Source organism: Chenopodium album, chromosome 10 (assembly GCF_948465745.1).
Source record: "Chenopodium album chromosome 10, dcCheAlbu1.1, whole genome shotgun sequence".
Classification (NCBI taxonomy): Eukaryota; Viridiplantae; Streptophyta; class Magnoliopsida; order Caryophyllales; family Amaranthaceae; genus Chenopodium; species Chenopodium album.
The window spans coordinates 2,937,101-2,963,613 of record NC_137843.1 but is presented as its reverse complement, the minus strand read 5'-3'; the positions used below and the strand labels follow the sequence as shown (position 1 = coordinate 2,963,613).

Here is a 26,513-nt window from a genome sequence, read left to right as displayed (position 1 = left end):
ATATGTTTACAAAATAATTAAGTCAAGTATGACACGTGAATAGTACAAAAGTCAAATTGATGTATTTTGAAAAGTCAAAATTGGTCGCAACACCCTATAGTATGGTTTAGGTGCATTGAGCACCCTCAACTTTGCATAGTAGTCAAAACAGCACCAATTATAGTGTTAGGTACGACGCGTGCCTTAAATGAAAATTTCCAGCCACTTATTTAACTAGAGGAGGTGAATTTTCACTCTCTAAAATAGTTTAAAGTAGTAGTGAACAATTCTCATCCACTTGCCACACGTGGATTCACCTCCTCTGATAAAATAAGGGGCTGAAAATTTTCATTTAAGACACGCGTCGAACCGAACACCATAGTTGGTGGTGTTTTGGCTATTACGCAAAGTTCAGGATGCTCAGTGCACCTAAGCCATACTTTAGGGTGTTGCGGCCAATTTCGCCTTTTAAAAAAAGTTTGAAGGGAGTATCAATTTTAACTTTTACTTTTGCCATTGTACTCTTTCAACAAAGCTCAAGACGATTCAAGTTACAGTAGTAACTAATCCAATTTTGGGGGTTTTGCACTTTTGCATAGCCCTAGCTAAACTCTTTATATTTGTAAAAGCTCTGACTTGAGCTTAATCGTGGAGCAAATTTGTTTCTGGAAACAGAATACTCCTCGAGGTTAGGGTAATAATATCAAGATGTCCTAGAGACTAAGTCTAATGTATGTCCAAATGTCCTTTAGCTCCGCTTTGCTAGGGTATATCCGAAGGCTCCGTCTTGATGTCTGAGAGCACGGCCTGCAAAACAATGAAAGTTAGCTGCCCCGGGGGGTGTGACCCGGAAAAGCCTCTCCGATGCTTAAGTCATACTTTCTATACAGTAAAAGTAGAGAGAGAGTACTTTAGAGAGAGAAAGTAGAGAGAGATGGAGAGAGAATTAGGAAAAAATTACCTTCATTAATGATTGGAGAGCTATTTATAGTTGTACTTTCAGGCGGCAGAAGTTGTACTTAGTTGGACAGATTTAATTAATGATGGGCTGGATCTTAGAGGGGTATTTTCGTAATTTTAGGTCATCGGGCTTAGGACAATGGACTTGGCCCAAACAAAATTCAAGCTACGGAGCACCTGCACACCCATTGCGCCCAGAAGCCGCTTCTGCATGCGTAGGCTACCAACGCTACTTCGTCTTCTTCGCAGTCATCACAACCAAATTCCCACGCTATTCTACATTTCTACTCCTCTCTGTCATCTTCTTCAATCTGCTGCAAAAGTTTGCTTAATCTGTTGATTCTTGAATATTCTGCTTACTATTCTTCAAACTAGAAGGTAATTATTATGCTCTATAATTCCACCCAACCTAAATTCTCTAAATGCTGTTTGCTTTCTTTCAGATTTCGGTTGTTATTTAGCTACTAGGGTTAATGTAAAGTTGTAACTCTTGTAAACTGTTAGGTATGCAGAAATTCATATTGGCATTTTATCGAACACCTTATGCGCATTTCTTGAAATATGGAAATTCAATAATACTTGTCATCCTCATGCTGCACTTTACTAGCTGCTTAGCATCAACACTATCTGTTCAATTTTATTTTGGTTTATTATATATAATTATAACAAGTTTTTAATTGGGCAATTAATTGTTCATCTGGGTTTACTGGTATTGTGATTTAGCAGGCAACATGAGGGAAGTTGTTACACTTCAAATTGGAGGTTTTGCCAATTTCATCGGCTCTCATTTCTGGAACTTCCAGGTACACCTTTCTGTCAATATCATTTTATTTTATTTTGTCAAGAATCGGAATTTTACATGGTAGTGAAATTACGATTTGGGGTTTTTAAGTGCTAAATTACTCAGTGAAATAGAATTTATATGTCAATAGTCGATTCTATGGAGTATTGTTTATCCCTGAGGTTGTTCTTGCGTTATATGTGTTTATTTTTTGTACTTGTAATATTACTAATTGTGTTTTCTTTCAAACACTCAAACATTAAATTGCCATTACTGTTAGACTTCGAAAGTGACGAGGCTTCATCAAATCATTACATGAGAATATGAGATGAGCTTGTTTGATCCTAGAGCTATATTAGAATGCAAGTCTTCTTAATGCTTTATTAGGTATTTCATGTTTGCAAGTGGGTTTTCAATTCATTCTCTCTAAATTACATGGTAAATAAGAAGATATATGAACATTTTCTATCTTATTTCCTATCATTGGGTGACACCTTCATCACTTCATGTATGTTTTTCCCTTTAATTATTAATGATCTTGATTTGATTTGAGTATAGCTAATGATAAAATCTATTTTATTTTTTTTCAAACTCAATGAATGAGAATGGAGTTAAAGAATTACATTTGACTTAATTCCTCTATTGAAGGATGAGCTGCTTGGTTTGGCTGGTGACCCTGATACTGATCCGGTGTTTAAGAATCCCGGAGTTAACATGGATGTGCTTTATCGCTCTGGAGAGACTCATGAGGTTAGATTTGTTGCTTTAATTTTGGCATGTTTTTCTAATTTTAAAGAAGGCATTAGAGCTTAAAAATTCTTCCACAAGCCACCTTGTATGATCTATCTATTCGGTGACCTTGTGTATCTGTATCAAAGGGTAATATTGATCAACCATCTAGCTTATGGATGTGCTGTAATATTAAATTATAATTCTTCCTTAATCTACTAGAGAAGCAGTATCATGTGCTATTGTGCTGACTGTGCTACAACTGCTATACTTGTCTGGCTTTGAAACTACCATTTTGTGTGTAATGCCATTGTAGCTTTCTACCTCTGTAAAATTTGATGGCTGGATTGTTATCTTTTAGAAATCGCTCGTGATCAAGTGCTAATAAATAATAATCTGATATATCTGGTTGTCACTGTCTCACTATCTAGTTGCTAAAACTTGTGTATAAGCCCTTAGACAATTTTCGAATGCTGATATTATCTGAGTGGAAGACAGATATTTTACCTATAAATTAATTAAAGAATATATGAGCATTTATTGAGTTAACACTTTTCTGAGACTAATAGCTCAGATGGATTAATAATCTTGACTAAGAGTGTGAGGCAAGTTGACTTTAAAATAGTTAGTATTTTTACTCTAATGAGGGAACTTATTCACTTTCTAGTATTCTAGTGTGTGTATTATGCTCCCCACTATCTTCTGCCACACCCTCAGCCTGCTGATTTCTCTTGCTTTTGGGGCGGAAGATCTGAGAGAAATGCAAATAATTGTCTATTTGTGTCTGCAGGGTGTTCTTACCTATACCCCTCGATTAGTTTCTGTTAATTATCAAGGTATGTTGTTTTTTTTCCAGCGTATATGCACCTGTTCTTTCTTGCTTTTGTTTTTCGTGGAAATGTATTTTTTTAACCCATGGTTTTGACTGAAGTCTGTTTAATGGATTATTAGTCCTATTTTCGTATGATTGCTGCTGATGCCAACTTGTATTGTTTACATATATATATGTAATAATAGATTTTTATGAAGTCTGGACTGGAAATCACCAGTCATTTCCCATGTGACTTGGCCTTATAGTTCTGGTGCTTGTGTATAAGTTGTCATACAAAACTATTCTTAGAGCAACCTTGATACCATCAGCTAATACAGTTACCCTTAATTTTGTAATTGCCCCATTGTGGTTCATCAAACTACAGTTATTAGTGTTATCACTCCATTTATGTATGTATTTGTGCGTGTATACATGTAGGTACATATGTATTTGTATAGGTATTTATGTAAACTTATGATTGTATGCGGGAATGCATTTTGTCTAATGTTTTGGGATTTCTTACTTGCTGATCTGACAGGTAACTGCATAAGCTCATAATACCGATCTTGCTCTCTTATTATAGTTGTTTTTGTGTTCCTTGTTTGGTTACCTATTTGGGATCATTTGGACATTTTTTCTTCTAGCATAAGCATCTTGGATATCTGACATTTCCCTTTTGTGATCTAACCAGGATCCCTTGGATCAATGAGCTCCCATGGTACATTGTATAATCAGACTTCAGAATCACCTTCCCCTGTGGCCACCTGGTGAGGCTTTATGGGACCTGTGTGATAAAATGCATTGCATGCTCCCCATAAAAAAATTGCCTTCTGGCTTTAATGGTTTGAAAATATCATTCTGGAGACTGAAAGCACAGACACAGAAATTTAGCAGCCAATCTCTGTTAAATAGAAAACTAAAATGACTGCTGAATTTGGGATTGCAAAAGGATGATTTAATAATTTTGTCATCTCCAATGAAAAGGAAGTGCTTCTTAGTATTTTTAAGTGGGACAATAGTGTACACTATTCTTCATTAGTTCATTATTTGCACTTATTCTCCAATAATCTAGAATCAAATAGCCCATAGCAGAGTTGCAGGCAACCTCATATGCCAGTGAGCTGTGAGGCTGTCTGGCATAACTATAGTCATACTTAGTGAAGTAGTAAAGCTGTGAACATGAAGAATGCGTCTTCAAGTTTTCCAATATCAATATGATTTCCGATATGAATGACATGTTGCATAATACTACTCCTATGAAATAACATTAATTTTTTCCCTATGAAAATCTAATGTTTCTCTTAATATGAAATGGTCAAACTGTCATCGCATTTTTGATGTTGAGCAACTACAAGTACTCTTCATATATGATTTACTTATATCTCAAATATTTTCTATGATGTTGGTATTTAAACTAAGGTTTTGAGTTTGACTTTCAGGAAAGGCAGTGTATCCACCCAACGTTCTGAGTCTCACAAGAGAAACTTATTCCTGCAAAGTTTGTATGAGGAAGAGCAGAATCAAAAAATTGGTAAAGACAACAGAAATGCTGATTTGCCAGATGATATTGGAGACAAGGATATAGTGGAATCTTTGGAAAATGATGTCCAGTTCTGGACTGACTTCTCAAAAGCTCATTATCATCCACAGAGTCTATATGAAATAAACGGGTTGTGGATGGATGTTGAGGGATTCGATAATTATGGTATGGGAAAGGATGTTTTTTCTGAAAGTTTTCGGGGAGAAGAGATGACCGAAAGACTCCGTTTCTTCATAGAAGAGTGTGATCATGTACAGGTATCTAGCAAAATTCATAATTATCTCTAAGAGTTCATGTTTTTTTTAGCCTATTCTGGTGCTTGTTTTGAGCTGGTGGGCTAGTCTTGGTGGATTATACCCTTCATGAATCCAAGACATGACCCAGGTTTTTTTTTTTTTTTCACCTCCATAAGTTTCACCCCCTGATTCCTCAGTGGGTTTCTTACTATTTAAAAGCATATGACAAAAAAGACTCTACCTTCAACAAAAAAGTGGTTTTGTTTATGTCTATGCCATACCAAGCTTTGTTTTTGGTTCTCCATTATCTTGATCCAAGTGTTTCTGGCTAGTTTTTTTTTTTTTTATTTTATTTTAAATCTTCTCACTTCCTGAGGGCTGAATGATAAGGTTTTATGCTTTAAATTTGCTCTATTCATGAGACATAAATCCACTGTCACCCATTCATATAATTTGTTTTGCTGAGTCAAAATAATGGATTTAACTTTATGGAGTTTTGTCTTGACTAAATGTTATGTGTAACCTCTGGTCTCAAACATTGCCATTTTATCACGGAGTATGGTTTTTAGATAGTCTAGCTTCAGAAAATTAATGACAAATTATCTGCTTTATATTGTTGCTTAAAGGAAATTCTGTAAAGTTGTATTTTTGTTGCTGACAGGGGATACAAAAATTCTGTAAAATTGTTGCTTAAAGGAAATTCTGTAAAATTGTATTTTTGTAAAAACCTTTTTTTTACTTAGTCAGAAACTTGCTGACAGGGAATACAATGTGTGGTGGATGATTCTGGGGGCTTTTCCAGTGTGGCAGTAGACTTTCTGCAGAACATTGCTGATGAATTCACCAATACTCCAGTGTTACTTTATACTGTTCGCGATCCTGGTTCATCAATGAGCTCTAGAAGTCGAAAAAGGAACATTTCTCGGGACCTTCATGATGCAATTTCTTTTGCAAAACTATCTCCTTTCTGCAAACTAATTGTACCCGTTGGTTTACCTTCTTTGAGTGGAAGTAAGTTTTCATACTTTCTGGCTAATATAACTTGTTGCATTTGGGCTGATTGTAGCTTATATGGTTAAGGTCCCTTTTGTTTCTAAAATCCTTTTTTGCAGGCAAAGTTTCAACAAATCTGCATGTGAATGATAAAAAGCCTTTCCATAGCAGTTCAATCTATGCTGCTGCTCTTCACACTCTCAGCCTGCCTTTTCGCATGGACATGCTTTCGCCTGCTGCAACTTCTGGATCTTCGCTTGGTGCTTTGGATATCAATAGCATTGCACAGATGCTATCTGGCCACCTCCGACAGAATATGGTTGCTATATTAGATGCTACCATGCCTGCACCTGCTATTGGTATTTCCTAATTCAATTGTCCTGGCTCAGTGTCTTATAAAATATGTCTTCTCATGGTGCTCTCCCCCCTTTTTGATGTGAGACTCAGGGGAACCTGCTCAGGAACAATTATTGAGTAAGTTGCAGTCATTGACTCCAGAAACATCGGAGAAAATGGAAGACGTGCATTCTGTAGAAACATTGGTGATACATGGAGCTCTTAAATCAGGTACTCTATATCTGCATATGCCTGTTTTATGGTGTAGACTAACTACTCCGTATGTTGATACTCACTACATCCACAGATAATAGTTGTTGCCCATTATTTACATCACCTTAAACTAAGGATTTACCTGGCTTGTCCTAAGTGCAATTGTGTTACTTTCAACCTCAGCTCCTCATGTCATTATAAGGTCTTACATCAACTTGAATTAACAGATTTTAAATATGCTTGACGTTAGAATGGAAGGATTCTGTGCTTCTATTCATTTAGGAATTCGATAGTTAGGGATGATTTGCTTTTCTGTTGATATCTTATGCTTGTAGCCACATCATCCCTAGCCTCACATAGCATTTCTTCTTCATCCAATTAATACTTCTGTTGAGTCTATGCATCTTTCCACTTGAATGTGTATAGTGTTTCTACTAGGTTGTATGTGTAGGGTTCTAAGGTCCTTCTGGGGAACTGGGGGATTGGTAGACATTGTAGTAGTTGTGCTGCCACTTCATCTAATATGAACTATCTTTTCGGACTCAGGTGAGCAACGAGCATCACTGTCTGAAGTCCAACAAGCTATTTCTGCTGCTTATGAACAGGCATCTTTGAGGCCTAGATTCTGTAATCTATCTGCAGTAACTTGCCCTCTCCCAATACCATTACCATTTCCATCTATATTCTCGGAAAATGTTGGTCGCAGTGGACAACTGCTTAGCAATCCTAATCCAACTTCATCTTCAAAGGGACCACTCGATGTCCATTCTATCCCTATGGCTGCAAGACTGCGCTCTAGCAGTGCTGTATTACCTTTCTTGTCCAGCAGGCTGGAAAACCTTCGGAAATTTGGTATTCAATATGGTGCTATCGGAGGAGAATTAATGAATAGTTGGGGTTTTGGAAAGGAGGAACTTGAAGATATGGGAGAGACATTATCAAACATGGTCAGGAATCTGGATCCATACTCTGATGTAACCTCTGATTCAGATTAGTTTAACAGTAGACATGCTAAAAGAACTTATAATCTGTTGTAAATACAGTTGAGAAGTTTTCCTTTTTTTTTTTTGTTTACTCTAGAAAGATCCTTGGACCGACTGACTCAAGTATAGGTTTCTTTTGATAGGTCTATAATAAGTACAGTATTACTTTATGAAGCTTACACTCCGTATTTCTTGATGACGTTCGACAGCTCTGGATTAAAATATTAGTCTATCGGTTACTCCGTGTTGACCGTATATTAAAATATTAGTCTATCGGTTACTTAATAAGGGTATCTTAATAGTTATTCTTCCTTGCCTTCCAGTTTTTTTTTTTTTTTTTTTTTTTTTTTTTTTTTTTTTTTTTGAGGAAATCCTTGCCTACAATTGTTTTAAAAAAAATATTACTATAAAAATATGAAGAGAAATTCAACAATTTTTCATACTCGAATTTTCAAATCTGACCAAATTGATGTATACCTCCTATAAAAAACTAATTTATTATTTTACTTATATTGCTGCCTCAATCCTTTTCTGATTTATCCAAACATGGAATACCATTCCACCCAGAAAATTTAATTGGCAGACATTTCTATCATCCATCAATTATATTGCTACTAATTAATTGAACATGGGAAAGGCTGGCAAGATCTCGTTCATTTTTTTAAATTTTTGTGTAAGAATATACTAGAACTGTACTAATACAAATAGAATAAACATAACATAAGCTAAAACATAACAGGTGAAATTGCAGCTCATTGTACTCTGGATTTGTCTCACATTCTTGTCCTCCATTTTCATTCTTCCAAGTCCACTTTAGAATTATTTGAAAATCATACGTGGTATGTGGCGATATGATACGTTTTTGATAGCGAAGACAATTGCCTTTTGATTTTTTATTTGCTCTTATTTATTTATTTATTTTAAAAAAAGAAGAAGTCAATTTAGCGTTTAATCGTAATAAACCTGGGGCCAAGCTTGTAACTAAAGTCAAGGACAAAGAGGAGGGAAAAATCTTGATAAAGCATTAGCAAAGTTACCTAACCCTTTAATTAATCACGAAATTTACTTAAAATGGGGCATAAAGCTAACTTAAATCTTTGTGAAAGCAACATATAGCTTACATAAGTTGCATGTTTAGTTGTTAAGCTGGACTATGCATTACACCCACAAGAGAGAATTTCTCTTGGAAGCGGAAGAACTTTTGAAATTGCGCGAAATGTTCTCTAGCCTCTGCCTTTTATCTTGTATAAATGTATGGAGAAAATACAACGTTGTACATGTAATGTTCAAGCCTCGTATCTCAAGTCTTAATTCACGTATCTATCACATCCATATACCTTAGCTTGATGGTATGTAGCTGCACGTCTCAAGTTCGTGCATTTGCATACCTTAGCTCACTCGTTGCCATATATAGATTCATAGCCAAATAAACATGTGTATTTAAACGTACACACCATCTTTGGTGTACCATTCCTTGCAACTTATGAGAACAAAACAACTGCAATTTACAAGAGATACTCTGGTGATTGTTATAATGCTAAGATTTGCAAACAGACATTCACAACCTTCTTAAAAATGATATACTTGGTAACACGTTATTTCAAATGTGACAAAACTATATGTCAAATTCAAGCAATAACATAAAAAGATGGACTCTATTATTTCCCTTCTTATTGTCGTCAAGTAGTTGTCTACATATTGAATATAAATCACAAACATATCTTTCTGTAAGTTTGTTTTTCCTCTTCCTTTAGCTCCCATAATTTAACCTCTCTTACCTTAGTTTCTTATCTTTTTTGGGGGGTTGGTTTGTCTGACATGAGTCTTTTGTTGACTCTTCGAATTAAAAAACGGACAACTATGAGGGGTTGATTGAGATATAATTTATTCAAATGCAAGGAACCTGGTACATCACTTCATTGACAATTTTATCACGTTATTAAATTAGCTACTCACGTATCATACATTTGGGTGTACATACTAACATATATTCGAATGAAATTGAAATTTTTTCCATGGAGGCAGGTTAAAAATCCAAACCCGACTCGAAAAAAGTTTGAAAAACCTGCTATATTTTTCGGGTTTGAGCACGAGATATTATGTTAAGGCCCGTCCGAGCCGAATTTTTGGTCACCTATAATGATAATTTAATGTAATGAACATTTCAAAGAATGTGAATATAAAGAACATTATTTAACATTTTATAACTTGTTCTTTTCACTTTAACTGAATGTTATTTAGATTTCTATACAATGTTCTTTACAATTATATAACATGTTCTTTTCACTTTAGCTAAACGTTTTTTTACATTTTTATACAATGTTCTTTCCGCTTTGGAAGGGATGCACCATGCGGATCGTACATCCGCCTGCACGAACCATGCATTATGGAATACATACTCTCCTGAGGCATTTAAGATTTTGTAAGCAAATTAAATACTTCGACCATTTGTTTTTCATTTGTAAGATGATTGTGTATCTAAAAGGACGAAGTATGTCGAGTCATTATGTGTACAGAAATCAATCAATTGGGTAGTTATACATCTGTATAGTACATATGCTTGGAATGAAGATTACCAACGTTCAATTATGTAAAATAATACACAAATAGGTAAGTTGTGCAACTGAGAGATTTTCAAAGTGAGATAGATGAGAAAATATTGACTAAAGTAAGAATTTAGCAGCTGCCTTAACTAGTTACTTTGACCACCGAATAATGAAAGGAAAAAAAATAAAAAATGAAAAGGTCTGGTATGTCTTTCAACCTAGTAGAAATAACCCACGTGCAAATGAATCTAACGTTCTTCCAAGAAATTAATAAAACTTTCTTAAAATATTTAAAATTTAGCATTAGTAGTAACTGTGAAGTTAGCTAGCTAGCTAGCTGCCTAGTTTAGTAGCTGTCCATTACAACTCTTAGGAAATTATTAATCAAATACTTACTTCTAAGTTTTATGTAATTATTTAAAGTGTTACTTGGATGGTAATTTGCATAATCTAGTTATATTTTATTTATGTGTATAATGCACCGTCCATCATCAATTAAGCACTGTTGTACTAGCTCCGTTGTTAATTAGGAAGGTTACAAATCTAAACAATATAATCATTAAAATATTATGGTAGTCATATTTCAAACGACCACTATATAATTTTCAAATGTTACCATCCACTGGATAGTAACAAAAACAATACAATCTTACGTTCTATTCTGAAAAATCTTCAAACCTTAAAGTTAGAGATTTGACCTTAAATTTGAGGGTAAATTGAATAGGTTATATTAGCTAAGTAGGAGGATCCGATCATCCGAGGATGTGATGAGTTTGTACGTAGAGTACGCAAAAAACTATGTTTGACAACACTAAACTTAAGGATCTCTCTCGCCTCACAACTTAATCACAAGGACTCATATCTTGACGGTGTTGTTAAAAGATAGATTTCGAAATTTACAATATACGATCACCAAACACTTGAAATAATATATGGTACTGTCTTGATTAGTCAAACTTACCACAAACTTACTAAAGTGATCTAAATCCACCATTTTATGAACTGCGCAGTCAACTGTATTAAACTTTTCATTGTTTGGTAGCCATTTAACCAACCAATGGTCCTTTTGTTTGATTTTCAATCAAGGTTTTACTGAAAATAGTTAAAACCATGTGGTTTTTATAGGAAATCTGACATTAGGGTTGTAGGGTGCACCCCCTAAATTGTTACTTGTAAAAGGTAAATTGCAATAATTTTCTCAATTTAACAATAGTTGCTATCAAGGGTATATTATTTGATATTCTACTCATATGCAATTGACATTACAAAATAGTTCCATACATTACATACACGAAGTAGCTAAATTGGATTGTACAAAGCTAGTAATACTCCGTAGATGTTACTCGCTACGTAAGATACATTCATTAGACGGGATATCTCCGTCCTTGCTACTAATAGTCATCAACTAATAGTTATTGTACAACTACATCATGCGCATAAATAAAGTAAAACTTATAAGACGATTGACATTTAATATATAGAGTAAATTTAGACAATTAGATGGCTTGCCATAACATAAAACAGACTATATTGTTTCCTAGCCATAGGATTAAGAAAGAAAGAAAGAACTGTACTCCATATTTATAGTAAATGGGAACAAAATTTTATCCATATGCCAACCTACATTTCTTGAATATACCTCAATTTCTATGCTCTCTTCTTACCACCCTCCGATCTGCCCGAAAATTTTAAAAAATAATAGAAAAAGAGACTAAAAAAAATATAAGAAAAAAAATTCTATGGACTTACAAAAATATTATGGTAATCAGAAATCAGATTTTTACTGTCTAAGAACTCCTGCTTCACCTCTGTTTCTACTGTCATTGGTCAACTCTTCCTTGTGTATTATAATACTGCATCTAATCATGCATCAACTGAGCTGCAACCACAAAAGCAAAACAATTAGCACTAAGTATTAACATAAACGAGCATTAATAAGCTTTAAAAAATAAGCTAAATAACGTGTGATCTGAGTCAAACTACTGTAGAGTTCGAAAAAAGCAACATTAACTCAGGATTAGAGCCTCTTAATCAAAGATTTTTTTTTTTTTTTTTTTTTTTTTGACAATTGCACTCTTAATCAAAGATTATTGTATATAAAAAGACAAAATGATATCCCCTTAATCTATGAATATAAAATAAAATTGACACAAATATTTTTAAACTTTTTGGGTGCAGATCAAGTAGCAGTTTCTGAACAACAAAAAAAAAAGTCAATCATCAAAAAAAACAAAAGACAAAAAGGAGAAATGAAAGATCCCAATAATAAAATTGATTACAATATCATGCAATTTTTTCACACTGTTTGTCTCCTTTTCATCCCACTTCCAAAAACCATGTCAAGTTCTTCTCCAAATTCTAGGCAAACTACAGCATTATATTTGTTTTTAATATTCCAAAAGTGGTTTAATTTAACTTATTAATGAAAAATATAAGCTTCATCACTCCACTTATGATCCAAAAACATGCATCATAGCAGTAATTCATGTTTGACTTTTTTTTTTTTTTTTTTTTTTTAATTTGTACACATATAAAGACTAATTTATGGACAAGTACTCCCTCTGTTTTTTTTTTTTTTTTATTTGCATCATTTTTTTTTATGGGTGTTTTTTTTATATGCATTACTTTTATATTTGGTAACTTTATACTATATTTTATCATTTTTCTTTCTTACTTTAAACCCCACTTAAACTATTTTATCATTTCTCTCTATTCGATAGTCCTCACTTAAATAATAAAAATATCTATCTTCTCTCACATACCTTCTCTTTCATGGTCACCATCTTACTTTTACTATAATACTCGTAATTTATTCACCCACTCACAATATTTTATTACTCTCCTAAAACTTTGTGCACTCTCAAGTGATGCAAATAAAAAAAAAAAAAAAAAAAACGGAGGGAGTATTAACCTTTTTTCTTCTCGAAACCCTTTTGCAGTTTGGCGTAGTAAAAAAAAATACCCATTTTGCCCTTTTATATTTACAATATTAATTTAAAAAAATAAAATACGGAGTACTTAATTAAAAGGGAATCATGTTAGACAAGACATTTAACATATGTTTTTGAAACAAAGAGAGGGCTCTATATTATATGTACCAAGTTTTGACATTTAGGTTTATAAATAGGGCATTATTACTTAATTATGTAGTAAAAAAAATACTGACAACACACAGTACAAGAAGATAGTGAAACTTAGAAATAAAATATTACAATTACAAGAAAAGAGAGATTAATGAAAATGTCAGAAAAGGAAATAAGAAGAATTTTATCTTACAGCATGAGTTTGACACAAACCTCAAAGAATTTGCACAATTGCAATTGACAATTCTCAAAAGTAACAATTATTGGCAAACTATTAGGCATTTACTAATAATGCAAGAGTGCATATACAATTATACGCACACGCACACTTATAGTCTAATCGTCAACAATTGACAACCTTAATTAACATTTTATGAGGAAAAAGTTAGACCCTTACAAGTATATAGTACTTCGTAGTAACTAGTAAGTAGTTGCGATCAATGGGATCATGTATCACTAAACATTATGTCACAAATTCTTTTAGCTTTTAGCAATGCCAAAACTAAAAATTGCAAGAAAGATTCTCCTGAATAATCAAATTCTCAAATTACTCTTTTAGTAAAACATCACTGTAGTACTAATGGTGACAATCTAACATACTAGTAGGTGAGCTTTTTATACTAAAATTGCAAAAATAGAACAACCCAACAAATTAAAGTGAAACTGAAAGGAAGAACATACATATACACATACATTGATACATACATATAGTATTGAAATTTAATTAAATGTTGAATGTGACAATTCCCTGAACCCAAAATAATTTCAGAAAGAGACACAGTGGTACCATGAGTTATCTCTGTCATGAAAACCCTCAAAACTACATTTTGTTCCATTTCTCAAAACACACGCCATGCATTTTTTACATCTCGTATTCACCAACAAAAATATATCCATCAATCAATAACAGCAGGAAAACATACAAATCTGCAAATTCAATAATATTACTGTACAGGAAAGAGGAGAGAGAAATAAAGGGAATGGAGTTAGAAGTTACCTAGGGACTGAAATTTGTTCAAGAGATCAGATGAGCTTGTTATAGCTAGCAAGTACTAAAATCAAACTAATGAGCTCCAGAATGTGCATTCTTTTTCTCTACAAAGTTGGACCAAGAGTCCTACCACCACCCTCATCGATTCCGGGCTGTTGCGGTTGTTGTTGTTGTTGCTGCTGCGGATTATGTTCAATGGGTTGCTGATGAAAATGATGATGTTGAGATTGAAGAAGAGGGTGTAAATGTTGTTGAGGAAGTTGTTCATGATGAGGAATTCCTTGACCCAATTCTAAATGTTCCTGTTGCTGTTGCTGTGGTGTTACTGGCTGCTGAAGGAGTAACAGCTGCCCTAATGACTGATCATCTTGTGGCGGTTGTTGCTGTGGTGGCGGCTGCTGTGGTTGAATCTGAGCGTACGGGTTTGGATCGAATGTGGCCGCCCCAAGAGCCAAAGACGGTGATACAGCACCCGATGAAGGCCCCGCCTGATTAAACCCCCCTCCTCCACTACCACCAGCAATAACCAGTGCTCCCTCGTACCCACCACCGCCACCACTATACCTCATAAACTGTTGTTGTTGCTGTTGCTGCTGTTGTAGTTCCCAGTTTCTTAACAACTCCTGCTCATCTCTCACCGCCAATGCTGCCAACTGTTGCTGTTGTTGTACCTCAATCAACTGATGCTGCTGCTGTTGTTGCTGCTGTTGCTGCTGATGTTGGTGCTGTTGTTGCAGCTGAGGCTGAGGCTGCAGCTCTCTGATCATAAGTGCCCCACCATGAGATGGACCGGGACCAGCAGCAGCAACCCCAGTAGGAATACCCATCATAGGACCCATATGATACTGCTGCTGCATCAAATTAACACCAGAAGACGAACCTGGGTTAGCATAACCAGGCTGAATCATAGGCATAAGCGCAGTCGGCCCAATATAAGTAGCTAATTCCTTTTTAGCAGAATACAGATCAGTCTGAACTTGCTTCAACCGGTGCTGCAGAAGCGAGATAAGTCCTACACAACCATACACCGGGTCACGCAGCCTCGCCTCCGCCTCGTACGCCAACGAATTAACAGCATCCTCTCTCTGTGTAGCATCCAAGTCAATCAGAAGCTTTGCAACATTACTAGCACCAAACACCTTATGAACATTCGAGAATCGTTGAGGTTGATCCGGCGGAAAGTATGGCGCGAACACACATTCTTGCGTACATTTCCTCCTTAGAAATTTGCACGCTGCACACGGTGAATTTGACGATGACATTTCCTGAAACCTTCAATAATCTTCAATTCCCCTTTATTTTTTTTACACAAAAATTCCTTTTTTAGAGAATGAATTTGCGTCAAATACTGCCAAAAAAATAGATACTATCAACAATCAAATCTGGAAAATAACGAACTATTGATTGACATAAATAAATTATAATATCAAAAATCAAAAAATGAATAATATTTTAGGGGAAGAGAGAGAAAATGAAGAAAAGAGGGAGAAGTTTCATGGATTTAAACTCAGATATATAGGGAATCGCAAAAGCATATTCATTCATATTTTTTCATATTTCCAAGTCAAATGGATTAATTTTAATATTAGTACTGAAAAATTAAAATTAAAAAATACTTAAGTATACTACTAATTCGTACTAGTAGAAATAAATTTAGTATTAGTAGTAATTAACACGAAAGTATCTTTCATTAATGAACCTAAAAACAACAACTCGTATGATTTCCATTAAAATGCTGCTTCATTCATTCATTCATATTACCAGAGAAATCAATCTCTCGCTTTCATACCAATCAAAATCAAGAAAAAAAAAAAAAACCTAAAACGCGTTTCGCCCTAAAAATAGTTTCACCGACTTAAAATGCAAGAAAGTTGTCGCATTCATAAATCATCGTTAACACTCCTTAAAAGACAAGTGAAATTAAATAAAGAAAGATTAAAAATGACAACCAAAACCATTTTAAATCAAAATTAAACTTTAATTATTGTTATATACTAATCACTGATAATCATTCCTTTAAAACATTTTATCGAAAAGATTATCTAGATTCGTTAGAGGAAAATTACAAAACAAATCTCAAACATTAAGAGTAATTATATATTTAATTTTAAAATTAATTATATTAAAAAATAAAAATAAAAAAAAAATCACCTACGATTGTCTTGGACTCCACTCAATACCATCCCACACTTCTCTTTCTCTTTCTCTCTCCTCCTTCAAGCTTCACTTCATACTGCCACCTGTCGCCGGCAAAATACCAGATTACGACATCGTTTTCGTCGTAAAACAATGACGAAAACAAAACGAAAGAAAACCTAAAATGACGTGGTTTACCGGAGGGAAAAGAGAGAAAGAAAGTGCACTGGATCCGATCTTCCCAGTTTCAGGATCCGAATACCAACGAATACTCCTTCAAAATCAAATCAACACCATGATTATAATAATAACAATAATTAATATCAAAATTATATAAAAATGAGAGAGAAATAAATAACATACCATAACGAAGACGAAGCCAAATTCGTGCTTTATTTTGTATTTATATTTAATATTTATTTATTAAAAGGGATTTTGACGGAAGAAAATTCAATTCGTTTTTTTTTTTTTTTTTTTTTAGAGGTGGGGGCAGGGGACCTGATGATGGAGAGAGATGGAGAAGATGAAGAAAGAGAAAGGGTGAACGTGTGGGTATGGGTGTGTATATAGTAGTGAAATGAACCTTCAACTAACTATATCTTGTCTTTCAACTTTGACCTTTCGATTTATTGTGTTAGTCAATCTCAGCCGTCCGATTTTTAGATTTATACGGAGTTTTATTTTTTTGATTTTGTTCCTATTTTCAGTTTTATGAATCTGACTCACCATTTTGTAGCCCAAATCTTTCTGTTCTGTCATTTCTTGACTTTCTCCAATTTACCCCTTTTCTTTTTTACTGCGCTGTAACACTGTTGAATAATTTTATTGAATTTACTAAAATGCCCTATTTTTTTGAATTTTTGGAAAATACCAAATACGAGTATTCTAATCTTGGATAATTATCTCATATCCCATTTGTCAAAATCAATTTTTATTTTGATTTTATTTTCTTTACTAATTCGAGTATTACTATAATTAATCTTTTTATCCATTCATTGCTTACTATACTTGCCATTAATAAATCCTTGTGTTCAAATTTTAAATGGGTGCTTAAATGATTCAAAATTAATGGATTAATACAATTAAATTAATGAGGTATGAATGTATGACGTGATTGATATCATTATAGTTCCATCGCACTATGATTAATCATTCATCAATCAAAAACTTAATTCCAATTATAGTTTAATTTGCAACAAATATAAGTTATCATAAGTTAAATGAAGTCTTGATAAGTTTCGATAAGATCTGATAAGTTTAAATAATACTACGTATTAAATTAGTTCAACAAAGAAAATCATATAAATAAAACACTGTCAAATTTTAGATAAGTTCAAGCTAAGTATATTGAAATAAATTCAGTTAAATTCAAATATATTCAAAAAAAATTATAAGTAAATTAAACGCACCCTAAGTAAGAATGAATATGGTCAATCCAAGTAGAAGGAACACGTGAACATATGTAAAACAAAAGAAAGTATATATAATCAACTTAGGAAATTGATTTTAGCACACCCTTAATTGATTTTGACACACCCCTATGTGAGAAGAGCATAGAAAATTGTGCCCTCATATAGAGGTGTGCCAAAATCATTTCCCATCAACTCAAGGGTGGCATTTGGTTCATAGGGTGTCATGTTTGGAATCATGAATAAAAAACAGAGTGGTAAAGGCTTACGGGGTAATAACTTCATTATTAATACCTAGGGTCCGTTCAGTGTAGCTACAGTTTTCTTTTTTTTGGTTTTCAAAACCATATGATATATGGGAATATTTCACATAATGAATAAAAAATCGATCTAACTTATTAAAATCATATTAATTTTGAAAACTACTAACAACAAAAAAGTTGTTGATATGAGTACGCCATATGGTCATACCTCACCTTCTATTTGAGTTTCTATTTCCCATACCTTTTGGATTTGAGGTATGAATTTTAAATTAGAATTTTCTTAAACAAACATTAGATAAATGTTTAATTCATTCAAATCCCATACATCATACCTAAAGTCTACGAATCAATTTAATGCCCGCCATGAGGGTTAGGGTATAGGTATTATGTGTTATATGACAGAGAAATAAACAACAAAATAGTTGTAGTTAATAATAAACACGACCTCTTCATGTTATACTTAGTATTAAACTAATTAAAACATATATTAAATCAATCATTGAATAAAATTTGAACAATTGGTAAAGCACAAACAAAATTTAAACCATAATTGAACCATGAACTCTTAATGTTTTATAAGATACGACATAGTAATTTATATAAGTACTCTATATTAAATGGCGTCCAAAAATCATCATGCAAATTCAAACAAGTCTGATCGTCACTTTGATTTTTGTACGTGCCAAGACACAACACCAATTTGTAAGTTTTCAACGGGAATATATATAACAGCATATCCTTACATTGACAATACTCACCTATCTAGCTAACTAGTACATTGTAGTCAGCATATTCATACAATGATACATATACAACGCTCTTCAATTACCAATGGTGAGTTGTATATGTAATTACGCAAATAAATTATAACTATTACGTATTACTTTGATAATAAGTAGAATGAAGTGAGCTGCAACATCAAGAGATTATAATAAAATGAAAGAATCACCGAACTGTGACTTTGGACTATGATCTTGGTAATTAAATATTTTGATTTTAGATATTATAATCGTATTAAGATACAATAATTTAAATTATCATCTGGGAGTTTTTGTTTTAATATGTGTACCCAGTTACCTACTACATATCTATAATGCTATTTTCGTTTCATACTAGTTGCAATGGTTTGACATAAAATGTGTATATAAAATGTCTAATTGTTGCAATTGTTAGGGTTGGTGAGTGCATAACGGAAGTAAATTAAAGAAGTAGAGATAGATAAAGTAAATAAGAGAAAGATAAATGCAAGACAAGTAGTAAAAATGGACACACAAGGGAAAAATCATTAAAACCCCACGAACAACGAGCACTAAAATAATCCACTATATGAAAAAAGGGAGTACAATACCCTTAAAATGGTGAGTAGTACAAGAGAACTCTCACTATGAGAACTCACAAAGGAGTAGTGCAAAAATAGGAATAGTGGAAACCTTTGATTACGCGAGAGGAATAGTGGATTCGTAGAGAGGTGTATAGTACAAAGAGGTGTTTTATGTAGAAAGGCTAGTGTGTATAGTATGGCTTCATATGTGGATATGCCTTGAATATCCATGACTCATATTTATAGTTGTAGATGGAACTTAGAAGAAATGGCCGGAATATTCCAAAAATTCCTCCATTTTTGTAATGTCAATACTGCTATAGAACGTTCAAGTAGGTTATTATTCTAGAGAAATCATGAACAAGTTATGACGTTGCTAAATCATTCCGGAAGCTTCTAATTAAAATTATATCAAACAAATTTGTTTAGATTTTTAAAATACGATCCTCATTTTAGTTTTAGTTCGGAATTTTTATGATTCGACCCTCATTGTAGTTTCAATTAGAGAAATGAATATTGAATTGTAGTCTAAAGTTTTGATTTCAAGGTGACCTACCTAACGTCTCAACTATCCATGAGAAATTGATTTTAGTAGCTTAAAAATTTTCAACCTAATGAATTGTACTCATCAAAAAAATTGAATTATGTTTCTTACTTTTACGATTTCTTAAGTGTAGATGTTGAGATATAGCCTAATTTAACAGCACGTGTAAGTGTTTCATATTCATAAGGCTAAGGGGCTCTTTCTCCAATTACATGTTAATATTATATGGTTTTGGAATGAAATAAACCTCCTTAGACTTATGAAGTAGACTCTTTTTCTTAGTTGTTAGTACGACCCAAGCCTGGTACTCTGATACTCCCTCTGTTTTTAAATACTTACTCTATTTTTCCATGCGCGGAGTTTTAGGAGAAATTAGAGAAAATAATAAAATATGGACGTAGTGGGGTTGGTGGAAAAATAAAAAATTGTATAAAGTAAAAGTAGTGGAGAGAATTAGAGAAAAGAGATTATGAAATTAATAAAATATGATTTATGTTGGGTCCATTAGACAAGAGAAATTAATTAAATATTGTAAAAGCTTTCCAAATAAGAAAATGAGACAAGTATTTAAAAACGACCGAAAAAGAAAAGGGGAGACAAGTATTTAAAACCGGAGAGAGTAGTAGATAATAAGAGGGGTCAACGTTGCATAACCTACCTACGATAAATAATTGATCTTTATTTGATGATTTTAAGTGTAGAGGGGTCGAGATTGTATTCACACGGGACCATAAAAAGTAAACTTGAGACTTGAGAGATGGATACAATCTGGCGTTTGCATTTAAAATTTGCCTATCTCATTATTATATCTCCTCCTCATAAATAAGGGGGTCGTATTTGGATTTTGTCATTACTTGAAGTTTGGCTGTTGATTCAGAGGAGTAGAGCATAAAAGCAATGCTGAAAGTTAAACAAATTTTAATGAACTGTCACTATTAAGTTTTAACTGCTCACCTACTCACATAATTATTGCATTAGCTAGCTTAGGGTTCCTCCTGCTCCTGCTCCTGCTCCTTCCCCTTCCCTAGCTAAGCTAAGCAGCTACTCATCAATTAATCATGTCTATATTACCAGGTTAATTATGTTTCTAGCAATCATATTTTAGTTGTTGTTACGAAAACTAATCACAACATTTTCCGGAGCATTGTTAGGATTATTAGAACTGCTACAAAAATGGTTTCTTAATCTTAATCTTAATTTATGCTTTCAACAAATCCATTAAACAATATTAACCGGTGTACCATACATGCATAAATTTAAAAAAAGAAAAAATAAAAATAAAAATTTGCATAGTCTTTATACAATAATTTTACTTTTATGAATAATGATATGAATTAAGTCTAATCTTAGGCTCACATAAGTTTTTAGAAATTACTAGTTGTATTTTATTTAAAGTTGATAAATTTTAATAAATATATGTAACTAATATATAAAGCTAAACTTTTAGCCAGGTCATGAGGCAGCGACACTCGGCGGGTTCCAACTTTTCGCCAAGTGTCGCGCCAGGTTGGATAGATTTAAATAGACTTCATAAGATAAAAAAGTTAGTTTAGAATTCTTTTTGGATAGAATTTTGGATAAAATTGTTAGTTTAGAGTTTTATTTTCGATAAAATACCAATATTTCAGATGTATTAAATAAAATAAATGTTCAAATTCTATTGGGTTGACCCGAACCCAAAACTTTGGGCAAGGGTTCAACATTTCTTGACTCGTAACCTGAAGTGACCCAATCCGAGATGACTCATAACCCGACCCTAATTGACAGATCTACATAGTAATAAAATTCTATTAGATTGTGAAGTATATATTATAAATGGATGTTTTACGCTTTAGACTACTTCCTTCGCTCAAAAAAATTACGATATAAAAATAAGTTTATGTGATGATTTTTGAGAATTATAATCTAATATATTTTTTGAATAAAATTATAATTCAATTTGTACATCTGAAATATGGGTATTTTATCGAAATTAAACTCTAAACTAACAATTTTATCCTAAAATTCTATACAAATAGAATTCTAAACTAACTTTTTTTTATCTTATGAAGTCTATTTAAATTTATCCAAAGTGGCGCAACATTTGGCGAAAAATTAGAATGTCAAGTGTCGTTGTCTCGTGACCTGTCTCGTGACCAAGCTCTATTCAAAAGAAATTATATTTTAAACCAATTATACAACCTTTAGTTACTATGCTATTAGATGGGGTATTTATGATTATATGAAGTACAAAATAATGATCAAAAGTTGTTAAAAAAGAAATTAAGTAAAAGAGAATAATCCGTAAAAAACCTCTTTGTAATTTGATCATATTCCGTAAAACACCTAAAAGATTAGCTAAGGTGTAACAAGTTAACAACTAAAGACTGGTTTCAAAAAAAAAAAAAAAAAAAGAAGTTAACAAATAAGGGTGTGTTTGGCATCATTGCTGTTTTTGGTTTATTTGTTTTTTTTACTCCTAAAATAAAACAAAACAGTGTTTGGTAAAACAGCTTAAAAAAAACAACTTTACAACTGTTTTGTAAAATATAAAATGATAAACACAAAACACCTTAAAGCAGTTTTTGAGGTTTTGTTTTATTTTTTTAAGAAAAAACCCTATTAAAGTTACGCTCCAACGCTCGTCATTGATTGTATTTCCTCTAAATTCAATATCTCATCTTTCTTCCTCAAACCCTAATAATTGTCAAGATTCATGGAGCAAGCAATTACAGGTATGGAGCGTTTTCCTCTCTATTTTCTTTTAATTTCATTCCCTATTGTTCCTTCTACTTTGTTAATTCATAAATTTATTGATGTTTTTGTTGTTAAATTTGGTTGTATTCAATTTCTTTGATCAAAATTGGTTATCTTTGTTCTTTATTTTTCTGAATTTTAATCGTTCGATCTAATTTGTATATAATTTATTCTGGGTTTTTATACTTGGGGCTTGTTTCTGAAATACTACGAGTGTTGATTAATTGGTAGTGTAAATTGAATAATTATATCATGTTGTAAATTGAATTACTTGAATCTGTAAGCAGAATATCATGTCAATTCTATAAGTTAATTGCAGGAAATTTGTGAATTGATTGTAAACTGAAATAAGTCGAGTGTTGATTGCAGTATCTGAATACCCTACTGATTTTTGGGTTTTCGTTTTTTCTAGTTCCTATTTGTTGTTAATAATTTGCAAATTTGGTAATTTTTCATGGGTTTTGTACTTTTGTTTGGTGGGATTTATAATTTGCAGACATATTTGATGATGGATTTTGGAAATTAAGATTATATTTACATGATCATGTTAGAATTTCCCCTGTTTAGATTGATATTTGCATGCATGGATCATAATTGAGGAAGTTTTGTTGCTTTCTAGATTTTGATCCCACATGGGATTTGTATTTGATTTACTGTTGCATTGGCAATTTGACATTATCTTGCATGAAGGATGTTATTTGGGGATTTATATCTTAGTTAATAAGCTATTGTATCTTTTATTGTTTAACCATGATCATGTTGTATAAGAAAGGAACTGTATTAACAGCTAGCTTATGTGAATAGTGAGTTTGGGTTTTAAGGTTGGTGGTATATGATTTGATCTCTGTTATTGTTTTCATGGTTCATTAGAATATGTGCACATAGTATATGGAAGTATCATAGTTATCTACTAATAATGGTGTAATGGAGTGTGTTGGTTATGTTGTGCTCTTTTTTATTCTTCTTTTCTTGCTTTATCTTGTTGCTAGTATGATATTAGTGAAGTTTACATATGCTATTGTTTTCTAGTTGATGCACATTGGTTGTTTAGTTGACTTAGATGATTATTATGTTTAATAGTGAATTACTTTATAGATGTGCAAGGACGGAGATCCTTTGTTCATACAATATGCGGATGAAAATGTTGAACTAGAAGATGATGCAATCAACAACAATGGATCCGAGGACCTAGTTACTCATTCTCTAAGTCAACAAGAACTTCAAAAAATGGCTCAGTTTCAAGATGATTTGGCACACGATTGTGGAAAAGACAAACTTCACAATGAAAGTTATCAAGGAGAAATAAATATTACATTGCATTTGACTATTTTATTGTTACTTTTTTTTTTTCTTCTTTTTTTTGTAGTTGTTCCTTTAAATTTTATTGTAACCTTATTCAATCAATAAATTTATTATTGAAATATAAGTATATTTTTTTTTCTGTGAAAATAAATAAGCAGCTATTAAAAAAAAAATAATACTCGTAGTATGAAAAAAATTATAGGTAGTATAAGAGTTGATTAAAGCTATAAATGATTTGGTAGTATGAGAGTTGATTGTAAACTCAAAACTGAGAAATGAAAACAGTTTTTAAAAACAAAGAATCAAAAATTAAAATCAGTTTTCAGTTTTGAAAAAACAAAAAACTGAAAACGATGCCAAACGAACCCTAAAGACCTAATGTCATTGACACTAATTTTTTTTTCCAAAATTAGAAAGATATCAACAAAGTTCAATATACCCAATTTTAAACCGGTGATAATAACATGCATACATATGAAAAGTATAATAATAATAATAAAGTAACGTAGAAAGTTGTTGCACTAAATTTCTACCATTAGATATGGTAGCACAAGCAAATCACAAATGAATAATTGATACACAATACAATAACATTTCACTTTTGGTTCGTCACATGATCATCATCACAAAGACATGGACTTACTTTATTTGATGATTTTATAGTCTCCTTTTGTTATCTTCATTCCCACATAGAAAAATGGAATTTGTCCCAAATAAGTTGGACATATCAATTTCAATTATCCACTAGCCATGACTAAATTTAGGGAAGATCTTACCTAATAACTATTTATAGGAGTATATCAATATGTTATTTTGACTAAATAAATTAAATATGTGGACCACCTAATAAAATCAAGGTTAGTATAAATAAATAATTCGAAGTATGATGAGTGGATTGACTTGTTTGGTGATTGGATGTGCATGTACCTGATGGAGTCTGTAGATTGAATTACATGATTTATGTCTTCTCTCCCTCATATCATATCTTTGTCATTTATTTTTCTCCCCCTCTTTCTTTCACATCGCTTTTAGCTCATGCTTTGACTTTGCTACTCTTTGATTTTTAACATTTTTGGCAAATATTAAGCAAAATAATGGTTACTTTATGTGGTGTATAAGCAGTGATAAATGAGGACTGAGGAGGAATAATTATTCTTGGTTAATATTAATGTTTATTATGTGGAATATAAATAGTATTTCATAGTCCATTTCTTTTATTCATTTTGTTTTTGAAATATCGACTCATTTTAATAAATTAGACATTTCTACGTATCCGATCTTACTTTAGTCATTTTATTAGCATTCATTAACATGTGCCTATCCCGAGATCATAATATTATATTTTTAATGCAAATAATATTATAAACATGTGCTGTACGAAGAGACAGTCACCCAAGAAAATGAAATGATTTAGCAGCTTTTGCTCGATTATACTGCTAGTGAATCAAGGTCAAAGGTAAAAGTTGATGAACTTTTTAATTAATATCATACTGCTACTGAAGCAAGCAAATAGAATTGGTTATTGGGTTCAATTCAAATCAGATTTAAAAGGCTTCTTTCTTGTACAAACATTTACTTCATGGAGTACTATTTTTGAAAGGATAAAAAAGGAACACATAATAATGTCATATATGATGTAGGTATGCATGTGGCCTGGGATGGTAGACATCATATCAAACCAAATTCGTCGACTAATTTGGTTTTATGCGGCTAACGTGTGGAAATCCGTTAAAAGCAGCCCAACTTTTATATTTACTCCTACATTTTCTCCTTTTCAAAAATCTCTTACTTTATTTTTGAGTCCAAGATATCATGTGTTTTTTTTCTTCCGATTAGGTTGGTAAACTGTTATTAAAAAAATAAACAAGAGATAGTGATCGAGCTTGCCAAGCAAAAAACTATCCTTGATATGCAAGATTGTGTGACTCGTTTCAATTTGCACAGTCAAGACCCAAGACATATTCACATATATAAACGCTTGAGCAAAAACAAGAGCGATTAGAATTTAGAAGTGACATTATATTGTGTGTGCTACATATATACGGAGTACATACTTGTAGATTGTTTTAGTGGTTAAAGTTTACTAAATGGATTTTTCGAATCTTTTTTTTGTTTGGACCGAAAATTATAGTATCGTATGACACATTGAATGCATGTATTTTTTTTTTTTCCCTTCAAATTTCTCTTATGCTATCACATGTGATCGCAAACACTGGATAACCTTTAAAGGAGCTATCTTAACTACATGCTCACAAGAGAACTCACATTAGATTATTAGCATTAAGCGTTCTTTTAATCTTATATGAAAATGATGTTATAAATTAATTAAGTGTAAAATCACTAAGTTGATCAAAATTACCTCTTATACCAACTGACCTATAAAATTCACTTGTCAATAAAAAATTTTTTAAAAAAAAAAGAAAAAAAAAAGGGGGGAAGGGAAGGGAGAAACTATCCATGTATCCCTATTTAAAAATGGACCAAAAATTGAGAAGAGATACTCATAAAGGCCCACTTCAACCTTTTACAAAATTAAGCCCAAAATAAAAGCCCAATCCAGTCACCTGATTACTCACTAACCAAAAAAACAAAAAGAACAAAAAAAAAAAAAAAAGAAAAAA

General features: G+C 32.5%; 2 protein-coding genes across 3 annotated transcripts; one reads left to right on the top strand and one right to left on the bottom strand.

Moving 5' to 3' along the window:
- The first annotated feature begins 1,145 nt into the window (after positions 1-1,145).
- On the top strand, positions 1,146-7,770 carry LOC145563120 (uncharacterized). The gene is made up of 10 exons (XM_081623543.1): positions 1,146-1,317; positions 1,666-1,742; positions 2,369-2,470; positions 3,240-3,285; positions 3,952-4,027; positions 4,700-5,057; positions 5,798-6,047; positions 6,149-6,388; positions 6,477-6,596; positions 7,125-7,770. Exons 2-10 carry the CDS (start codon positions 1,671-1,673, stop codon positions 7,571-7,573), a joined length of 1,713 nt encoding a protein of 570 aa, XP_081479669.1. The 5' UTR covers positions 1,146-1,317; positions 1,666-1,670; the 3' UTR covers positions 7,574-7,770.
- Positions 7,771-11,649: 3,879 nt separating this feature from the next.
- On the bottom strand, positions 11,650-16,815 carry LOC145563119 (uncharacterized). 2 transcript variants are annotated; one of them, XM_081623541.1, is made up of 5 exons: positions 16,681-16,815; positions 16,516-16,591; positions 16,333-16,421; positions 14,188-15,529; positions 11,650-11,986 (listed from the first exon to the last, which is right to left on the bottom strand). In XM_081623541.1, the coding sequence occupies exon 4, from the start codon at positions 15,441-15,443 to the stop codon at positions 14,286-14,288; it is 1,158 nt and encodes a 385-aa protein (XP_081479667.1). In that variant the 5' UTR covers positions 15,444-15,529; positions 16,333-16,421; positions 16,516-16,591; positions 16,681-16,815; the 3' UTR covers positions 11,650-11,986; positions 14,188-14,285. The 2 variants fall into 2 exon arrangements, with proteins under 2 accessions (XP_081479667.1, XP_081479668.1); XM_081623542.1 differs by having other exon boundaries at positions 16,337-16,421.
- Positions 16,816-26,513: the final 9,698 nt, after the last annotated feature.